The following is a 21,508-nucleotide window of genomic DNA, read 5'->3' as shown; positions in this document are numbered from 1 at the left end:
GAGTTATAACACTAGTGGAATATCTACAAGCTGTTGATTACCTGCTGGTGAGACTGGTGGAGCCAGTGCGGGTGGAGGAGGAGCCCAGGCTGGAGAGCAGTCCGCGATGGCCTGTGGGCGAGGTAACAGAGGTGGTGGTGGTGGTGGTGGTGGTGGTGTTGGTGGTTGAAGAGGGCGAGGTGGTGGTCGAGGAACCCACGTCCTCGTTCCTTCTGCCAAAGGAGCCGCTGGAGGACAAAACGTCAGACATGGACACAGCAGGGTCACCAGTGAGCCAGAGCAGAATACAAATACCGATATATTAACAACCACAGCATCTAGCTAAGTTATTGTAGAGATAATTAGTTGATTATTAGATGTAAGCACTCTTTTTCTGTTATTTGCTTCACACTTCTCAGACACATATTGCATTACTAATAGCAGAGGTTTGACAGTCAGTCTGAATGCTGTATTTCTAACCCTCTGCGGATACTAATGGCTGCACGGCATGTATTATTTAAATGGTCAAAATGTCAGACGCTTTATATATTATTTGAGAAACCCTCTAGACTAGAGGAAGCTTTAGAGATAACACTTTTTTTCACACATTTTGTGAAAACAAGCAGTCTTTTGGAGACTACTCGATTTTATTTTTGCAAAGCCAATAGCTGTGCCAAGAATGGTCACGTAATCTGTTCATAAATGACCAGTGACATGATTTAAATTATATATAGTTTTTGAGTATCAAGTAATGAGACCTTTCTTGAAGAGTTTCACTCTGACCTTGCAATTTTCAACATCATTTTTAAGAAACATTTTACTTTTAGCCAAAGCGGCCTGATAAGTTTTGTATTTGGATATCCGCTTGTAAAGAAAAAGAAGCTCAGAAGGCACTTCCTAAGCCCCAATTTTTAAGAAATGATGTGGGCGGCTGAGTAAAAAAATAAAACAGAAAAATTACCTGTGCTCTCAAAAAGCACATTTAAAATACTACTGTTTCAGAAAATGTTTTATCTGAACATAATTTCCTTGATAGTACTGGGTTGTCGTACTATTCCTCCATATCATCAACATTGAAGGTTTGCAGACTTGTCATATGGACATTAAATGTAACACAGTACTCATGGTAGGCAGTGAGCAGAGCACGGACAGTCAGAGAGGACAGGAGGGTGTAGAGACGGCGGTGCCCTGGTGGGTGGGGGAGGGTGGGGGGCGGCGGCGGGTATACCTGCGGTAAATGCTGTAAGACTGGTAGTGGGAGGTGGGTGGCTGCCAGGGTTTAGTGTTACAGGTGTTAGGGTCCAAGCTGGAGGTGGACGAAGACTTGGCTGGCACGTCCCGCGTGCTGCCGCTCCGCCCTAGTGCTAGCGTGTGGGACGTGCTGCGTGTTGGCAGGCGGGTGGGAGCGAGAGAGGCACGTTAGCGGTGGAGGCGCACACACAAACAGATATAGTACAGGACACATACATATTTAAGGGGTATTAAGCTTATACACACACACTATTTGTGCATTCATGTCATATGGGGATAGAGGTCGAATCATAGCAACTGTCAGGAGTGTTTGGAGAGTTCATGAATGAAGATTTTTGTAGATTTGTGATGATTGCAATCACCTTGAACAGTCAAGTTCTAAGGTAAAAACTAGGAATATTTAGAGATTTTAAGATAGATCATGGATCCAGGATTTCCCCATATGACATGCATGCAGCTTGAGTCCATGCTAGGTTTTTAACAACTCTAAGAATTTGATTTATCTGGTAGTCAGACAGGTATATAGGCTTGTTAAAATGTCATGAGTAATGCTATGAAGACTCAGTGGCACAGCGGCCTGACAGGACAGGTACAGTCATGCAACACACTCAGTGGCAGTGATAGAGAAAAGGTGCTTTCTCAGCAGCTGCTGCTGTGCATGGAAGCATGTACGTACATATCTCTCACGACATAATCTGAGCCAAATGTACAGTAGGTGACTGATCAACAACTATCAATGCTGCCTACACAGTGGTATTAGTTCCAAGGCTATGCAAGTCCACCTCATAATGGATAAACACATGACATCAGATGGAGCAGAGCTCTGATGAGGAGGGGGGATGGGACTTGTGTCGCAGTAGAGGCTGACCTGCGCTGGTAGGTGGGGGTTCGGTTGGTGGAGGCGCTTCCTTCGGAGTTCTTCAGGTCATCATCCCAGCGTCGCCGGGTGTATGAGCCACTACGTATCAGAGCAGTAGAGTCCCTGGGGATTACACTTCAATAGTACCTCAATCTTCCTCAAACAGATCTGATGTAGATACATGTCTACCCTGTATGAAATCTACCCTCCTTTGTCTTACTAAACATAACATCCTAATGAAAGCCAGTTTCTAAGGCCAACACAGCATGCATAGCATTGAGACATCTTGCCTGCAACACACAGCAGTGGGCAGCAGGAGCCGCTCAAACCAATGCATGTTAGCACAGAGCCAGGCCCAAAGGTCTCACCTGTTCTCCTTCTCGTCGATGTCCGAAGTACTGGCCAGTCTCCTGGGGATGGTGGGGGCAACGTAAGCAAGCCGAGTTCCTTTATCTTTTTCCTGCAGACAAAAAAGGACCAACATTAGTGAAACTGTCAAACAAGGGATACAAGTCTTCAGTGAGCTCTCATAAAAAAAAAAAGGTACAGCATTTTCATATTTCTACATTCTATACTAGAGTTGACCTTCTCTTTGTCTTTGTTGTCCAGAGAGGAGGACAGGCGGGGGCTGGAGGCAGAGCGCATCACCCCGCTCGTGTCCTTCTCCCTCTGAGCCTCCTTGGTGGCCGTGATCTCCGCCAGCGCCCCGTAGCTGCCCGTCTTCCTCAAACCCAGCCGCCACGACGCAGGAGACTCGTCCTTCCTGTCGTCCTCCACCACCTTAGATGTGACCTTTCCGGCAGGCGGAGGGTTCTGAGAGGGAGAGGAAAGGGGCAGGGGGTTAAGTATGCAAAGCTAAAATCTCTTCACATTTAAATAGTTAGGAGATTATGAGTCATATTGGTGAGTAACACAAACGTCAATCAGGTCAAAAACCATTTGGATTAATCTCCAGGGGCTGAGGACGGGCATGCCAGTTAAGAGATCATAACCACGACCAATACTAAAAGTTATTTCTGAGTAAACCGATCAAACGTGTTGGTTTTTTAGGCTCCGGTTGATGGACTTCAGGTTTGGCCACATGATACACTATCCAAAGATGCATACATGGTCATGAGCAACCAAACAAAACACAGACGCCACACAGACACACGGTGAAGGACGACCAGGAGAGTGCATTTGTTGATTAAAAGTGAAAACGACACCATGGAGGGCTTATGAGTGGACGCCAGCGTTAGAGGGTTCATTCTGCGTCACCTGGATCAGGCCAGGGTGGTTAGAAGGGGGCGAGGGGAGGTGTAAAATACTTTAATTTAGTGCACAGGTGCATGTAGGATGAGAGAACAACTCCGGTGCACACCAATGCCTCACCATCAGTTTTTTGGGCAACAGAGATATGCCAGTTTTGCGCAAGCCTTGACGCCACAATGCAGGACAGCCTGGCTCCGCCACAGGCATGAGGGGAGTAACACAATCAAACTAAAGCCAACCAACAAGAGCCCAGGATGAGAAAGACGCGGAGGGAGGGGGGGGTGGGGCAGGGAGGAGGTTGAGACAGAAAAAAGCCAGAATAAGACAGAAGCAGCAGCAAAAGAAACGCACTACATGGCAAGGACAGATTTGTAAGGCCTAGTCACACCACACAATGCTTACTGCCAAACCAGGGGGGGGGCTACCGGTATAGTTTTCAGCTGGAATAAGTGACAGGTCCAACAAACATTTGGTAGTGTCGAAACTGGACGTTGTTAATGTTTTGCTCACTCTTGTTAGACAGAAGACATTGTGATGTGTGAGCACTAGGCTTCAAAGGAGGACTGGAACAAGGAGATCATCGCAAGAACAGAAGCAGGAGAAAATAAACAACATTTAGGACGTTTTGGAGAGGTGGCCTACTTGTGGGGTGGGGTGGGGGGGGGGGCAGAAAACTGTGAAGGTACCCTGCCATTTAGGCTGCATTCAGGAGTGTGGAATGATAATAACTTAAGGAATGGGCGTCAGGGCTTTTGTGTATCCCATACATGAGAGGTTTAGGACGATACAAAAGAATGAGAGGAGGATGAAGGTAGATTCTAAAGTTTATAGTTGGGATGGGCATTATATTATTTCACTGGGAATAATTTGCCCAAGACAATATAATAATCTCATAAACTATTTTATTACTTATTATTTTATGTCACTTTTAATTAATATCAATACGGTTCCAATTTTTAAATACAACCATATATATTTATAGCATCCGTTTTATATCTGTGAATGTAAATGAATATAATTTGACAAGTATTTCAAATAATATAAATGAGTATTTACAACAATATATGGAATACAATATCCTTTGGCTAAATTCAAGATATTTGAAGCACATGTGTCCACTTTGGCAACGTTAGTTAAGTGCTTGGCCTCATCCTGCCAGCAGAGGGCAGCAGACTCAAAAGTGGCACTCCCATGCAAGCCTTAGTTTTATTCCTAAAAACTAAACCACTCTTAGCCTCCTAGTTTCCCCATCTTATGATGAACTGTTACCATCATCCAGAATAATGGCCATTAATCATCCCCACTGCTCAGCCTGTTGCAGTGTTTGCCCCCAACGCCACCAACAATCACTTTTAAATGTCACTCTCAGGGCCTCCGTGACATTTGTTAGCAGTGTGTGCTCATTGTACTGCGACATGAAGAGCAAATCACAAGCAGGGACAACTATTGCTGTGATGGCCCCGAGTGTGAACGGCAAACTCATTTATGTAAACCCCCAGTCAGCTGTGAAATGGAGTTTGCGTTCAAGTGGGAGAAAAACTAACTAGATGGTGAATTACACTGATTTGTGTATCGAGTGAGGCACCACTGTGTCTCAGTAGAACACGGTTGATGTGATACTGCTCTTGGTGTTTTGATGGGAGCGCCATGATCACATCAGCTGCTAGTTTACTCCAGGGCTTTTTAAAATCAATTTGCTTCTTTTGAAGCCAGCACTGTGGCAGCTGTCGGCGCAGGGGAGGATGATAAATGCTCATCCACCAGGTCGCACCATGTTCACCATGTGAGGGAGGGGTTGTCACCTGGTTGGTTGGGCTGGTTGGAGGCGACACGGTGATGTCGGCAGGGGCGGGCGTCGTGCTGTTGCTCACCGATGCTGCAGGCTTGCTCTTGTCTGGAGGGGGGAGAGAGAAATGAGCGAGAGTCAAACAACAATGAATCAAAACAAGTATGGAACCTGTTATTGGTGACACGCATCGAAATACAGAGCTGAATGAAATACAAATGTAACCAACAACCAGTCAATTCTAAGTCTGGAGAACTGATTGAAGTCTAAAATAAGTCAAACTGCTAAGTACATAGGGCTGCAACAAACGACTAATTTGATAATCGATTAATGAAACGATTAATCGACTATTATGCCTTGCCCAATTTCTCAAACGCTCTTATTTAGCCATCAACTTTTAGATTTAGCTTGAGGTTGTTTTAGGCATGTGGATACTAACAATGAAGACAATAACGATTTTAATCGATTAAGTCGAGTAGTTGTTGAACCCCTATAAGTACATTCACTCAAGTATTGCATTTATGTTCAATTTTGATAAACTTGAATTGCATAATGTTTTTTTTTTACGTCAATGTACTTTACCACTGCAATTTATAGAAACATCGCAATACTGTAATCTACTACATTTATTTATATCTTTAGTTAAAAAGACAAGAGTTTACATTTGCATTAAAAACACAAGAGTTTATACAATATAATATCATACTAGCCAACAGACTATAGAAACCCAACAAAGTCCTTTAATCAACTAGCCAATTGAGAGATAACTAATTGGCATCCATAAACATTAAAGTTATTTTAAATGTATTTGAATATTTTGAGTTAATTAGTTGTGGTTTTTTTTAAATCGTTTCTGTCTTGGCTGCTTTTACGTTTAATACTTTCCTACATTTTGCTGACTGCACTTATTTACTTTTACCCAAGTACTTACTTGTAACAGAATACTTTTACAGTATGGCATTAGTACTGGATCTGAATACTACCCTCAAACACAGTACCTGCTTCAGTCTCCGACTCTGAATCTTCGTCGTCCTCTTCCTCACTGGAGCAGCTCGATTCGTCCTTCTTCCCCTCCTCTACTTCATCCACCTTCTCCGGCTCTAAGGTCTCAATGCGTAGGGCGCTCTTTTCTGGCTCCAGAAGCAGCGTCTCTTTGCTGCAACAAATACATTTAACACCGTCAGTACAGAACTACAGCATCAGTGTGGGACATTATTCAGTAACAGGGAGAAAACAAGACGTAGATAGAGAATGTAGTATTTAGTTATGCCTTGTATTTAGTTATATTTATGTAATCCTCACACTAAGTAAGTCAGTAGTTTCAATGTATCACCATAAATCTTTAAACACATACCTCTTGATTGGTTTCAGTGATTGGTTGTTATCCCCAGTGGTTGGCATTTCAATCAGAGGAGATTTCTTAACGTCTTTTTTGTCACCGATCAGCTGGAATAGAAAAATAGAAAAAGGATGTACAACAGGAGATAAGACAGGAAAGCATACAATATTAGACACCTAAACAATCTTGTAAAAAATAACATGTATATTTGATTAGATTACAATAATGACTTACCAGATTCTGTTTCTTTTGTAGTTCTTCTAAGTGTCCCACAACATCTTCGTCTGCTACATCGAAAGCAGTCTGACCCTGAGGGAAAGAAATAAAATGTATCTAAAAATCTGGATTGCACATCTCTTAATGACAGGACTCATGACCGTTCCATTTGCTCACCATTTTATTAATGAGGTCCATGTCACAGAGACTCTCCACCAGTATCCGACATGCCTCCTCTTTGCCCCAGTGTGCCGATGCATGGAGAGGAGTCCAGCCATCAAAGTCCTTAATATTTACATCATACCCTGTTTGGATTAAAAGCCTGCACGATGAAGGAGTGGAGAGGAGAGACAAAAACAAGTTTATTAGAATTTGAAAATCTGGTTCTCTGCTCTCTGTAAACTAATATTTAAAAAAAGGTGCCGATAAAGTCCAGGCTTTTAGAAGTACGTCAGCATTGTAACCCTGGGTCAGATTTATGAGATACCAAAACACATAATCTGATAATCTTAAATCCTCCCTAAACTGGAAAAGAACGAGGTTGGCAAAATGTGTTATGATGGGAGAAACATTTAGATCGCTGTCTTGTGTATATTGGAGTCATCGGAGATCTTAAGAGCTTTCTATGGCAGTATGAAGTGTGCTGGCTGGGTTCCCAGACCAGATGGACAGGTGGCTGCAGTTCCTTTCCTCGAGCAGCGGAGATTATTAACAATCCACTGAGACAAATCACTGACGAGATGCATAGACCAAGATATGTCTGGCATTAACCAAGGAAACACAAGACACAAGGCCTTAACATAGATAGCATTTATATAATGTGGCTTTGTGTAACAGAAGAGTTGGTTGTTATATTTTTCTTCTACCTGTGAAATCAAAAGCTTACTTTAAAACCTCGACGTATCCTTTCGCAGCAGCAACGTGGAGCGCCGTTCCTCCGGACTTGGTGTGCCGGCTGTCTTGGATCTGGCCGCTGTTGAGCCACTGCCGGGCGTCCCTCAGCATGATCCGCTCCTCCTCTTTCCGGGCTGCTTCGATATCCACCCCTGATGTGTGTGTGTGTGAGAGTGTGAGAGAGTGAGAGTGAGAGTGAGAGTGAGAGAGAGAGAGACGGTCAACGAGGCATTCGAGGATTACCTGCTACTCATGAACAAGCTGTGACTCCTAGATCAGACAATGGAGGAACGTGAACATGCCACACTATGTAGGTATTGGTCGAGGAAAATGTTCGTTTTACATCTAGATTAAAATGTGAGTGTTTTGGATACATTATTTTAGATTTTCAATAATGATCACAGTTGAGAGATAACCTAAATAGTTTAATGCAAAGCCATGAGTTAAATATTTGCTTGGTTTTCAAGAGCTAGTTATTCATCTTTTTTGAGGATCTACCTAGCAGACGGATAGGAAAAACACCACCATGTTATTGTTTATGGAAGTCTGTTAAAATGTCTTTTGCTACAATATACAAAAATAATTTCTTAAATGCATAGAAAGGAGGAAAGATTCATTCATAGAATCAAGCAAATACCCTAGCAAAACAAAAGTTTAATATATTAAGTCATGTGTCAGTTTGACCTAAACAATGCAGCATTTAAAGATAAAATGCCAGCAAAAAAGCAATTAGCTAGTCTTTAACTTACATACAGTTGTTTTCCCATTAATTGTTATCCAACTATATTATAACTACTCCCTTTTAGTTACACTTATCGATTTTTGGGATCTCAGATAGAGAGCCTTGTAGTTGATTCTCAGCTAAATGAAAATAGCAAATGTTGAAATAATTTTCCATGGCAACAAGGTTTACCTTTCCCATGTGTTTTCAACGACTGAAACATTTATGAACTGCTCTCCAGGTTTTCCAGGACACATGGGAACCATGATGCCGCAATTATGACAAAGTCTTTTACACAAGATTCAACCCGTGAACCCCAGTGCTTCCATTAATGTTATCCATGTCATGTAATGTTATCCATGTCATGTAATGTTATCCATGTCATGTAATGTTATCCATTTCATTTAAGGCTCTACAGAGGAAACGCAGACATGACATTATTCTGGCATCCTTTCTAAACACTAGAGGGTGTTGTAAAGCACTTTAGCAAACGGTTACGTGCCAATATTCTGTCAATTTGTCGAAGAAATAGTGGCTGCAAAACGCAGGCCTCAGCCGTTTAAGTGGGTCAATATGTCTAAGCCATAAGCTGCGTGCAGTACAGCAGTGAAAACAGGCCGGTATTGTCCTGTTGACACCTGGCTGGAACACGAGACGCTCTGAAATGTACTGCTGCGTGAGTGTTAACTGTGTTGAACTACATAAACAGTGATCCAAGAAGTGCTCTGGGGTCGGAGCAAGAACTTCAGCTGATTGTATAGGTTTTTTATTCTACTCCCGAGGATACATCATCGCTCATTTTCTGACACTCAAGAAAGCTTAAAGATTGCCTCAAGCTCTTAAACCAATGAAAGATGACATCTGTGTCTGCGAGTTCTGCTTAAGAAAAGGCCAGGAAGAGGAAAGGTCTTACTCTACTCAGGGGTTTGGCCATTGCTAGCTGGAGATGAGCACAAGAAGGTCTGTTAAGCACGAAGAGGGAACTTGAGCCATAACAAAGACACCTGCTAGAAGCTTTTTGCCCTTTCAATCTTTTGACAATTGGCCTCAAAATCAGTGACAATCCACTTTACAGCACACTGGCTTAAACTGAACAAAGCACTGGGATTATTTGGCTTGTTTAAACTGGTGGACATGTTTCTCATTAGTGGGCTGAAGTCTAAGAAAGTGAAAACGAATGGGAAGAAGATGACTCAGTGTCTGAGTTTATGTTTGACTGGTTTCCAAGTTTCATTCTTCACATTTCAAACCAAGCTTGAACCATTGCCTCAACATGGGTGGCTGATCAGAGTAGCTGTAATTTAGTAATCCACGTCATAAAATGGTCACATTCCTTTATTTATATAAAAAAAAAAAATAAAAAAAAAAAAAAAAGGGTATACAAATCTGAATCATAAATCAAACTTTTACAAAACTGCAGCTTAGTTAGGTGTAGGGCAGTGGTTTCAAAATACATGATTTTAAATGTTGGATTAAGAGCATACATTGCCAGGAATATAAAGCGTAATTCTTAAATTACCGGCATTAAAGGTGGGACACCACAGAAACGCTATAATTCAAACTGAGTTGGGATGTATTTTCTTACAAATAGGAGGAAGTACAGGGCATAAATGCTATGTGGTGAAATGAACCTTAAACCTCCTTATGGCAGTTCAGTTAATGAAGGCAATGGGAGACGTCCAGGTAGAGATCCGTCCCGTGATCTCTTGGGAAGTAGCCTACACTGAGTCTATAAAAAGCCGGGGGCCTAATGGTCTCTAAGTAGGACTACAGAACAAGAGCCGAGTGTAGGAGTTGGCAGCGGTTCAAAGATGAGATTTATAAGAGAACAGCACATCTTCTACACGAGAAGATAGGGAGAAAATTCAATAGACCTAAAAAGGACCTTCCTCCTCCTTCACCTCAATATACCTACAGTATTTCTGGAGAAATATATGTACAGAAATCTAGCCTGAAGCATTACAAGGATTCTCAGAGGTATTTTTGAAAAAAGGGCAAAACAACTATTTTTGAGATAAGGTAAATAATGTCAGAGTAACACAAGTCAACCCTGTGTCCTCTCACTACAAGCCATAGTGTGGAAACATATGAGATTTAGGGCTGCACGATATATCGTGTCATGTCGATAATCGCGATATGCGCACGATTCACATCGCAGGACCTGCCAATTTTAAAACATTTTTTTTTTTTAAGTAAGTTTGAGAAACCGGCTCCAGATCGCTAGAATTTGAAAATACACGACCGGAGAAAATCTGCCACTTCCTTACAGAGCCCCTCCTCCAACACACACGAACGCGCACATGACCAATGAGGGCACGAGATAAGTTTGTGCCCCGATGGAAGGCTGACAGGCAGGTAGGCCATCCAGTTATTTTAGCCGGGCCGGCTAAAATGATTGGTCGTGCTTTTCACAGTACTACGGCTTCCACAGATGACTTTTTTTAATGGATTTTTTGTCAAAGCACTTCAGATATTCATTGCTATCGGGATGTTAAGAGCATTAAGAGCAACAACAAGTGTATCTCAAGCCGGTTTCTCAAACGTACATACCCTACCTTTAAGTAGGCAAATTAACTCAAACACGTCATGTTACAATTATTGTTGCTGCCTGCTACAAAAGGAAAACTTGTGCGGCTCATGTCAGGGGTACTTGAGTGAGTGACATGCAGGCTTTGCATGCACAGCAAACCACCAATCAGATCTCCAAAGCAAACTTAAAAAGGTAAAAACACTGAATAAAGTAGTTTCATGTGTTTCTCCAGGGCAGTTTGTCGCTGCTAACCGAGCTAGCTCAGCTTGTTGCTCTGATAACTTAAGATCCAGACGTCCGTGACTAAAATCCTTTATCCGGTTAAAGATAGTTACGAAAATACTAATTGTATAGCATTAAAGTTCAAGAAAGGATGGTTTGCGGGAAAAAAAAGGGTATTTTCTTCAATTCCTGTATGTATCGCAATATACAGTATATCGCAGGGGGGGGGGGGGGGGGGGGGGGGGGGGGGGGAATCGCAATATCATTTTTTTCCGATATCGTGCATTCCTAATGAGATTGTCCACCTTCAGCCCATTACAAGGACATGCAGCAGCTCTCATTAAGCAGCTAAGGAGGGGGGGGGGCTGGGTGGATGTCCAGTCAATTGACCCAATCAGGGTCAAGGAGAGGATCTAGAGGTTGTCCCAGCCAAGGAGAAACCATGGCCACTTACTAAGAAGTTTAACCCCATGACTTGTATGTCGTTGAGGAGAAAATCACATTACAATCATACAGGAGCGTTACACAACAGCCAGTTGCATAATGCTGCCTGCTACCTCGAGCACAGAGGCCTGAGCTGCGGTTTGTCTGCAGCTGCCCTGAGGCCAGGATTATTGCAAATTCACTCTTCACTGAAGTTGTGTCTTCGAAAGCAGTGTTACGCAAGCCTGCATTGAAGAATAAATAAAGCTCAAACTTGAATACATAATGAAAAAGTATTCAGTAGTTTGGCTTTGATGAGTGTATGAACAATGAAAATGAAGTATGGTTTTGGGTCTGTCAGTGATCTTATAGGAGACAGCGCAGCACATCACTCAGGGATCTCAAATGAAGGCTGACAACTGCCGCTGGCCAAGATACTTGAGGTTCGCTTGATTGCATGTCTCACCGCCGTTATATAACACAGACCAGGAGCGTAATATGCAAACAGCACCGTGGGTGTAATTATCACTGTATGCCGTGTGCTTTTAAACACTCTACTTAAAGAACTCTGAGGAGACTGACAGTTACAGGGAGAATGTTTATTTAAAGGTTGCTACAGATACTAGAAAGTAAACATTAGAGCACAATACACTTGAAATAGTATGATTGCAGAGGAGGCATTATGGTGTATATTACATATGGAATGTGCTTATTATACACATTTCTAATGGGGCTCCCATGATAGGAAACCTGTGCACAGTTGCGTTTCACACCTTCCATCAATAACCATGTATATAAATGTAGTAAGGTTGCTCAGATCAGTATTTCTGGGACGATTCCAACAATTGCTGAAGTGTAAGTGTGTGTGTGTGTGTGTGTGTGTGTGTGTGTGTGTGTGTGTGTGTGTGTGTGTGTGTGTGTGTGTGTGTGTGTGTGTGTGTGTTGGAGAATTGAGTTTTGAAAATATTTAAAATGTAGGATTCAGGAGTCATCTGATAGGCTCTCCTGATGCGCCTTTTTGAAGATCAGTGATCAAACTATTGAGAACAAAAATCTTCAAAAGACGACTGCTAGCAGATCAGAGCACTCGTAAAATGTAGCATACAATATGGTAATGTAAGCTATCTTTATAAAAAAGGCAAATAGTGAGCTGAGGTTGACACGTGTGTGCGTGGCCCTTAACCATAAGGGAGGGCCTTCATTATCTTAAGAATGCCCCATCCCAGAATAGAAAAACTTGACTTATCAGTTTTGAGTGCTCACAGCTGGATCACTATTCTATATTATGTAAGAATTATTCAGGCGAGCAAGTGCAAAACAGCAGGTGACTGACACTCGATGAAAACTCTGTGGAAAACATTCTCGTACATAACAAAGCAATAACTGTTCTCAACCGGCAAACAGGCGGGTACATTTATTTTAACAGCTTGCATAACCAACAACACAGCGACAAAATAAAATATTGTTTATAGTTTAAATTAAAATGTGGAAGACACTGAGTATTGGACTTCAGGTGAAAATATCCAAACCCAAGTAGTTATATAAGATACGGTTTAATACCAAGGTTTTGACTCTTTTTTTGATACTTTGAGTTGGGAGGGAAAGGAGACCCATCAGTCAAACATAGACCAGACAGCAGAGTTGAAGATGTCTTTAATACTGTACCTTGTTTGTTGATCTCATTCTTAAGGAGCTCCTCCATCGCCTCCTCTTCTGCGATGTCCAGCGGAGTCTCACCCTCACTGTTCACAACTCCTACACTGGCACCCTGGGCGATGAGATACCTGCAAAAACCACACACACATTTTACATAGGACCCTGCATGATATGTATATAGACATCCTTAGAACACTTTCCAATCTGGTTGATTATTCTACTGAAAAGTTTGAGGTCAAACTGTAGCCTCTGTCTGGGTGAAAAGGAAGTAGGTAGAGTCAACTGTCACTTCCTCCAACTGATGAGGAAACAGTTGAAGGACAGGAGCTGTTTAATGTTACTTTTGGTTCAGTGCCAACATTAGTTGACCACACATCACAGTCTGCATCTCTTTTGCCTGTCACAAATTCCCAACAACATTGACATTTTTTTCTGTGGGGGATGAAAGAAAAGTGTGTAGCACAGACTATATGACAAGGGTAAATAAATAACCAAAGCACATCTTCAAATATGTGTTTGCAAATGGCTCACGTGTTGGTATTTAAGTTGCAGAGGGTCTTCCTAAGGCTGTGCAAACAGAGTGAGCGTGCCACACCTAAACAATAAATAAAAAGAGGAGAAGGAATAAGGAGTGGCACAAATCCCGATAGGTGTGTGGCTGTTTGTTAAAAAACGACCATCTAGTAAGTCATAACTGCTACGACATGCAATGGAAGCATTCATTCCCATTTTAGTGCTGAATTTTAAGACTCAGGATCAACTAGGTGGTCTCCTAACAAATTACGAGGTGTTAAGTGGAGTTCACCCAAGCGAAACCCAATTACATGAACGGGCAATTTGTGGAAATGTTATTGGTGATGTAGTTTAAACATCATAAGTCTTTGTCTGCATAATTTTTTTAAAGACCTGGAGTTGAACCCTAAAACCCGTAACGGAAGCAGACAATCAAAATAAGCACCAAACACAGTATTCAATGGCAAGTCAACAAGTTTTTTTTTTTCAAAACTTGGCGTCTTCTATGCGTTTTGGCCTTTGGTACACACCCACATGGCATTTTTAGGTCACTGAAAACCCACCTTTTGCATGTCTCTGTGGTGTGTGAGTGTGAGAACCTGCTCATTGGCCTTTCCAGCAATATCATTATCGTTTTTTAAGTTGCAAAAACTGTTTGAAAGAATACAAACATATGTGTGTGGACCATGCCTTACTGATTTATCTCTTTATATTTGTGTCCTCCCCCCAGCAGAGATTTAAGGCCTTTTCACCCATTCAACATCTTGACTTCAGCTGCTTCCAATTAAGCTGTGGTGAGACTCGGGTCCTTCTCATTAGGCCGACACCACTTGAGACGGGCTCAGAGCTTACGACTTCCCCCCCTAAATGGCAACCAACTGACGCAGTTACGCTACAAAGTTTTATATCTTCTTAATTGGACTTTCAATTCTGCCTATTTTGGAACAGCAGTACTTGATGGTTTGTGGTGTGGAGTCTGACTGTGGGCTCCTTAACCTGTGGTGACACTGGGAGCTTAGAGATAGAGTCCTGCTGGGATTAAAATGTGTCTACTGAGAGCGCACCACCCACACAAGCAGCAGAGTTTCTCTCTATGACATGATATCTCCATTAGTCACCAGTTTCAGGCCAAACACTTGACCTTTCGTTCATTATGCGACAACAAAAAACTTCTTGTTTTCTGTAAAACTAGCCCAGTGTCTATGCAGAGTTCATGAGGCCTACTGGACACAGAGATTCAGAGAATTTCACTCGAAAGAATCTCTAAATGGTTGTGTATATTCCTACATTCAGTCTCGTTGGGAGACATCAATGGGAAGGCTAAATCTTCATGTTCCTGTAATGTAACACAGAAGTAAAGCAGGTCACAGCACACTCCCTATGTGCTGAACAATGAGTACAACTGAGCTCTTCAGCCTGTTTAAATATACTCCGATAACATCTCTGTGTTCTGTGTTCTGAGCGCAGAGTTCTTACCTGAAAAGGACTAGGGGCAAGAGAATACTACAGTGAAACTCTAGAGCTTGATTCCAGATATAGCCGCCTGATCTCTCCATATTTGATTACATCACTAACTATATCTGAGCTATCAGATGGGCCGCTGCTGCAGTCAACATGTGACATGAACTGTGTGCTACGGAGAACAATTGCTTATGTTGGTTGATTCTGCCATGCTAGCTCAAATGAATATGCGCACACATTTAATTGAGGTAAAAACAAGATTATATTAAAGGGTTTGACATTGCAAGACTAGGCCATTCTTAGTAGACAATCAATCTTGCCAGAGACAGGACAGAGGTCACTAATGGGGGTCTTAGAGAGGTGACAGGAGAGTGTAGACCTCAGCTGGAGCCTAGCAGTGTCGGCCATTGTGTCACTTTGTGCACTGCAATCCAAATAAATTGTATAGTAGCAGCTGGACCTCTGAAAGCAACAATGAAGAGTGCTACAGTTACAAAAAAAATAAAAATAATAGGATGTAAGCGTTAGCTAACTGAAACAGATACTACTGCTGCTTCTTAGAAACGGAATAAACTGGCCTCTTGATACTCACTCTGCTATGTCCAGGTATCCACAGGAGGCTGCAGCGTGGAGGGGGATCCAGCCCTCATTGTCGGGCTGGTTGATGGCAGCTCCGTTCTCCACCAGGAAAGTAACCATGTCAACATTGTCATCTATGCATGCCTGAGAGAGAAAAGGAAAAAAAGAAAAAGGTGAGTAAGGTACTGCCCTTTTTGTGTGCGTGTGCAAATACATGAGCTTATGTCAGTAGGATGGTTACAATCAGCTTGCATTGAAAAAGCATTGCTATGAGCGTTCAGAACTGTTGGGTTATTTCTGCAGACGGAGCTTGAAATACCACATATCGTAGTACTGCTGATGGATGGAGGCATTGTGCCTATTTACTGCTGCTTCATGCAAAAAGTAAACATTTAAAAAATGTTCAAAGACTGCGTTTGCTTATCACTCATTGAACTGCACATTAAAACATTTCTTTCGTGTGATAATATCTATGTTTAAGCAAAAGTAAAACATTCTCTGCCAGCAAATGTTGCCCCCCAAATGAGCTCCTCTCCATTATTCCTTTATTAGAATATGTGTCTTTTGTTCTAGGGACAGCCTTCAGAATGTACACCAGTCTTTTGGATAAAGACATGAGGGCGTGAAAGAGGACATTTGGAGCACCTCAAGGAAAATCTGAATACAAGTAAAACCATTAGAGCTCTACATTGAAAAAAGGTTCACTACATTTTCCGCAGAGGGCATCTCAGATTACATTATTTCAGGACATGGACTCAATGGGAAGTCCAGACACTGGGTTGAGATTTAGCAGTCAAAAATATCAGGTAGGTTTGATACTGATTGACACATCAGAAGCACATGCACTGGTCAAATAGATATAACCACAGACAGAAATAGCAGCTGTTAAGTGGGGGGGGGGGGGGGGGGGGGGGATCTCATTTTGGATTCGGTGACATATAAAGAGGGAGATGCTGTGATTCTACCTACATAATAAAACAGCCTAGGTTTGAAAGGCAAACAATGATTTCAAAAGTTCTAATCTGCACCAAGTAAGTTTTGTACAGTCATTGTTTGTATAACACTTGCTGCTGTTAAATACCATCAACCTATGTGCAATACATACATTATTATATACATATGCAGGATTTCCCCACAGAAACTATACTTGGGCGGGCCGCACAGGTATATTAACGGCCGCCCAAGTATATTTCGCGACCCATTAAGGTATTTTTTTATCATTATTATTTTTATTTTTCGTTTGCGACCACGATGCCATCTGTGATCGATTAACTTGTGGACAATGATCCCTCGCTCTACGCCTCCTGTACCCAGTCCCGGCCTGGCCATCGGGAGGACCGGGGGGTTTCCTGATGGCCAGGCCTGTTAAGTGGCCTGCTGGCCTGAGGATTTTTTGATTTCTCTTTAATGTATTGTGAACGCAACGCTGCGCAAATGTGGGCCTGCCTCACACAGGGTGACTGGCTGTCTACATGAGGTGGCCTGCCAACATGGCCACTGTCATACAGATCATACAAATGATCGGTCTCTCTGTGTCATTCAAGCTCGGGATAACCTCAGCTCAGGTGAGGTAATGGACTCTGTGTTTAGATAGTTAATTTAGTCTAAGTTCTCAGTGGGTCTCAAACGGTTTGGTCACCATTTATGTAAACACATATTTCCATTTGAGGGGGTAGTGATTAGTCAAATACGCATGAATAAAATAAAGTTAACTAGGGGAAAAAAGGTAAGATACACTTTTAAAACTTGTTGAGAGCTAAAACTAGTCTTTGCTGCTGCCTCAAAGAGAAGCAGGGGGAGAGGAGGGAGACAGGAGAGGCTGGTTCAGGAGCACAGACACACTCACAGCTATAAATGAACCAAAAACAAATAAATAAACAAGTTTCAATGTTTTTTTGTATTGGATATGGTATGTTATTGGTTATGGCCATGTTCTTATGATTATTGAAATGTATACAGTTCTGTTTCATATAGGTGTTCCGATAGATCTAGTCTCTTTATTTTCCCCTCAAAATGCACCAGATTGATGCATTTAAAAATAAATCTTACAGGGGAGCATGCCCCCGGACCCCCTTGGAGGATTTCAGATCCACCCCCACTTAAAATCACATGGATAGGTTCCTAAATACATTTACAATTTGTTTAAAATAGTAACCCGTGTCCATGTTTATTTGTGGGTAGTAGATTTAAACTATAGGGCTATCACTATGGGCCCTGCCTGTACTCGTTTGCTCTCCCATCGCGTGAAGGGTCTGCTAACAAGCGACCGACAGAAAGGTTAATGTTGTTGCACGCCACAAAGGCACGTTACCTCAAAAACATGATTATATATTTTGAAGAATACATTTATCTTGTTGGATGGACATTTGCATACATATTTTTATGGAAATGAAACGACAGTGTCTTTCATTGACTGGCAGCTGTTGAAATAAATAAACACTTGAAATCCAAGACCAATTACCACTAAGCAATATTCAAACCAAAACTTTGCCACCCCAATCCCCTCACCCCCCCATCACTGAACACTGTGCCTGGACTGTCTCGCTTCTCTCCTGGGGTTACTATGACAACACAAGCGTTGACAAGAGAAACCGATACACATGAACACACAGCGGCCTCACGTTCAGGGCACACGACTATCTGGCTGGAATCCTTGTCCAAATTTGGGCCGTTTACAACACTGTATATGGCCAGAGCTGAAGAGTGCCTGCTAAAGGCCTCACTGAGCTTATCTGACAGTGTGTGTGTGTGTGTGTGTGTGTGCGTGCGTGTGCGTGGGAGCTAAGGCACAGAGTTCCTCCAGGTGCAGATTGACTTGTTAACAGATTGGGTTCATCAGACTTTGTTACAGGGCAGACAACAATGCCAGATATTACATTTGACAGTACTGCAACTCTCACTACAAGTGAAAGGTCATGTCAAGTGGCGTGCTAATTGGACATCACCATCATATGCAAATAATGTGGTTACACCGTGCTAACACATGGCAGCTTGTGGTTCCCATCCAAGAACACATTTTGGTAATGTCAGTAAAGGCAGACCTGTAGGTTATTTAAGTATCAGGACACCCAAGACTACTAATAAGGATATGTCTTGCCACTCTTAGCACATTTAACTTTTTCATTATGAGGATACATTTGATAAGGTAGTTGTTTTTAAATCTTTGTTCACATTTATGTTTTGTCCTTCAGAAAATTCATTCAAAAAGCCTTTTATTTCCTTGAGGGATTTGAAACAAAAAAATGAAGTGGCACCGTTGGGTGTTGAATTGGCAAAAAAGACAGTATGTGAACAGAAGCTATCCTTCTGGCTGTTTAGCAAGGGGAGTCAGTGACTACCTTTTTAGTATAGACTTTCTTATAAGTCTTTCGTTTCTCCTCAGACAAGCGAAAGAACACATGATAATGCAAATCCTAAATTATTTAAATCAGAAATGTTTTCAATTTGCATCACTTTTAAATTGTGGGCTAGTCTGCGCTCTGCATTTGTTTTTGGGATAATAAATACACAATACTGACTGGTTATTTATTTTTGTGTAAATGCAGGAGGGCCATTCCTTGCCGTGTTTTAAAATACATTTTTGTTACGAAAGACATTGGGTGATTCATGCAACACAAAGCATTAAATCACTCAGTCTTGAATTAGTGTAGCAGGTACCGCTAACATGTAAAGCAGAGCGGAAATGGGACTGAAACAAAGGATTGTTACGGCTTTCTGCCTCATCTGAGAACTGTCCTCTTTGCCCTTACCTAAATCCTCCCCCTCAGTCATTCCCCACACACTTATTATCTCTTCAAAGTCTTCTCCTTCTCCAAGAATGGAAACAAGCCCCTTAAGGCGAACTCAGTGCTGCCGGTGACCTCCCCCTTCAGTGCGTCACCAGCCTGGCTCCACTGGCCCCTCCCAGTAACTACTGCAGCCCAACAAAGGTAATCCCTTAATGGCTGTAATTGTGTGTGGCTGACAGGTGCCAAGAGTATGCAAAGTGTAGTAGCCAGAGGGACGAGAAAAAGAAGAAAGTATCATGCTGTTTACTGTGTTTTATTCCTCTAAAATGGTGGTGGCCTCCAAATATTCTGCCGACGGGGGGGATAACACACACTTGCATTTAAATCCATGTTAATCTACAAAGAAAATGGTATGTATATCTGACAGCACGCAGAGGGAGTGTGTCAGGCGTCTCAGAGGAGGGGATTTGACCCTTAATTTAAGTTATATTAAGAAACATTGGGGCTTACTCCTGTCTCTCACACTCCAATCAGCCCCAGAATGACAGAGGAGCTGTGTGGTGCTCGTAGTCAAACATGTAATGACTCACTCTCGAGCAGACACGTTGACATTTAAACCTGTTTAGCCTGTGTGTGTGAGAGGGGGGAGAAGAGAAGATGCCTTGTAAATCATAAATGGAATAAGATGGACGGTACTGCACGGAATAAAAAACAAAGGCAACAAAATAAAATAAAACAAGCACATACAGAATATTCTACATTAGACCTGCGATTAGTCGATGATGCAAAGCATTTTTTATAATTGAAAACCAATTTTCCTGCTTAAATGACAAAAAAAGACCCTTTTCAGCCTCTTGACTTCCTGCTTTTTTTCCTGGTTAAAAAAGACATTAAAAAAATACATTACCTTGGACTTTTAAAAGTTTTTTCTGACATTTTCTACACCTGAAGATGTCCCCTATACTTGTATTCCTTCTTGGAGAAACAATATCACACGTATAGTAGACCTACAAAAAAGCTGAATTTAATTGAGACAGGATACGGCTTTGCTAAACTCCATTCCTTCACTGCATGTTAGACATGTATCCTGTCCGTTTTCCATGGAAGACTAGAGCATCAGCCTTGACTCTCTGATAAAGATGACCTCTCTAATGGAAACCGAGGCTTCTGGGAAGTTGACATAGCAGCAAGTAGTAACCTAATCAATGGACACAGGACGCTCCATTTAATTGATTGAGTTTAATGTACATTATGTGGACCAGCTTCTGAAAAAAACAACAGTTTATCCATTAGGCTTTGTGGGATTTGGTTTGCAGTGAAGCAACAATGCAGTAAAAAAGAAAATCCTAATTATAAATTCATTGTTATGAAACGTTAAACTCAGTGGTCATAAGAAGTGAAAGGTCAAATTCAATAAAAAAGAAAATCCATAATCCACATAAAGTAGGTATCATTACACCGTTTTCCCTGAGAGAGCGCTGCTGGCAATATCCCACTGGAGACTAAAATTAAGTGACTCACGTCACATTAAACAGTGATGCAAGGCTGAAACATAATGACAGGCTTTCTAGGTTTACAGTAGGAAAGCACCGTGTAGCAGGATCTACTGCAATGCTTCAACGGAACGCATTTGACCCTTGAGGTAGTGACAGACCACTTAGCATCTTATTTCACAACACAGGACTGCTCCTACCATGTTCGTTTCCAACTCTTCAAAACATTGGCTCTGAATCACAAAATGTGTCTTGTTTATAAGCTAGTATATGCTGACAGGAGCACATACACTTTGTTTTTTTAATTAAAGCTAGACGTTACTGGATGGTCAGCCTATATGTGTCAAGGGAAAACCTGCCTCAATTGAAAAAGCAGGGAAGAGAAAGTAGTCCCTAGCCATCCGGAGTTAATAGGCGCTTTCACACCGGAGTACTTTTCCCAGGAATAGTTCTGATAGTTCCTGGGATTTTGCATTCACACCAAAAAGATCTGGAACTAGAACTTTTTTTTGCAAACCTTTTCACCCCTTTTTAGTCCCTGCTAGAGAGCAGGGACTTTCCTGGGGAGAAAAAGGTTCAAATTTCTGATTGGCTGGGCGAATTGCAA

General features: G+C 42.0%; 1 protein-coding gene across 7 annotated transcripts in view; it reads right to left on the bottom strand.

The window, feature by feature from the left end:
* ppp1r12a (protein phosphatase 1, regulatory subunit 12A) overlaps window positions 1-21,508 on the bottom strand; it is a 52,110-nt gene that overhangs the window by 16,247 nt on the left and 14,355 nt on the right. For 4 of the 7 annotated variants that reach the window (XM_034225867.1, XM_034225869.1, XM_034225865.1 and 1 more), the window contains 13 exons: window positions 15,694-15,824; window positions 13,137-13,255; window positions 7,568-7,727; window positions 6,859-7,003; window positions 6,700-6,774; window positions 6,481-6,572; window positions 6,125-6,282; window positions 5,143-5,234; window positions 2,675-2,902; window positions 2,458-2,549; window positions 2,099-2,212; window positions 1,208-1,360; window positions 42-227 (listed from right to left, as the gene is read on the bottom strand). In XM_034225867.1, the coding sequence (XP_034081758.1) occupies window positions 42-227; window positions 1,208-1,360; window positions 2,099-2,212; window positions 2,458-2,549; window positions 2,675-2,902; window positions 5,143-5,234; window positions 6,125-6,282; window positions 6,481-6,572; window positions 6,700-6,774; window positions 6,859-7,003; window positions 7,568-7,727; window positions 13,137-13,255; window positions 15,694-15,824 (1,745 nt within the window). The remainder of the gene's footprint in view (window positions 1-41; window positions 228-1,207; window positions 1,361-2,098; window positions 2,213-2,457; window positions 2,550-2,674; window positions 2,903-5,142; window positions 5,235-6,124; window positions 6,283-6,480; window positions 6,573-6,699; window positions 6,775-6,858; window positions 7,004-7,567; window positions 7,728-13,136; window positions 13,256-15,693; window positions 15,825-21,508) is intronic. The other 3 variants (XM_034225866.1, XM_034225870.1, XM_034225871.1) reach the window with 3 other exon arrangements.

Source organism: Gymnodraco acuticeps, unplaced genomic scaffold, assembly GCF_902827175.1.
Source record: "Gymnodraco acuticeps unplaced genomic scaffold, fGymAcu1.1, whole genome shotgun sequence".
Classification (NCBI taxonomy): domain Eukaryota; kingdom Metazoa; phylum Chordata; class Actinopteri; order Perciformes; family Bathydraconidae; genus Gymnodraco; species Gymnodraco acuticeps.
The sequence above is the reverse complement of the archived record's forward strand: the minus strand, read 5'-3'. Positions and strand labels throughout refer to the sequence as shown.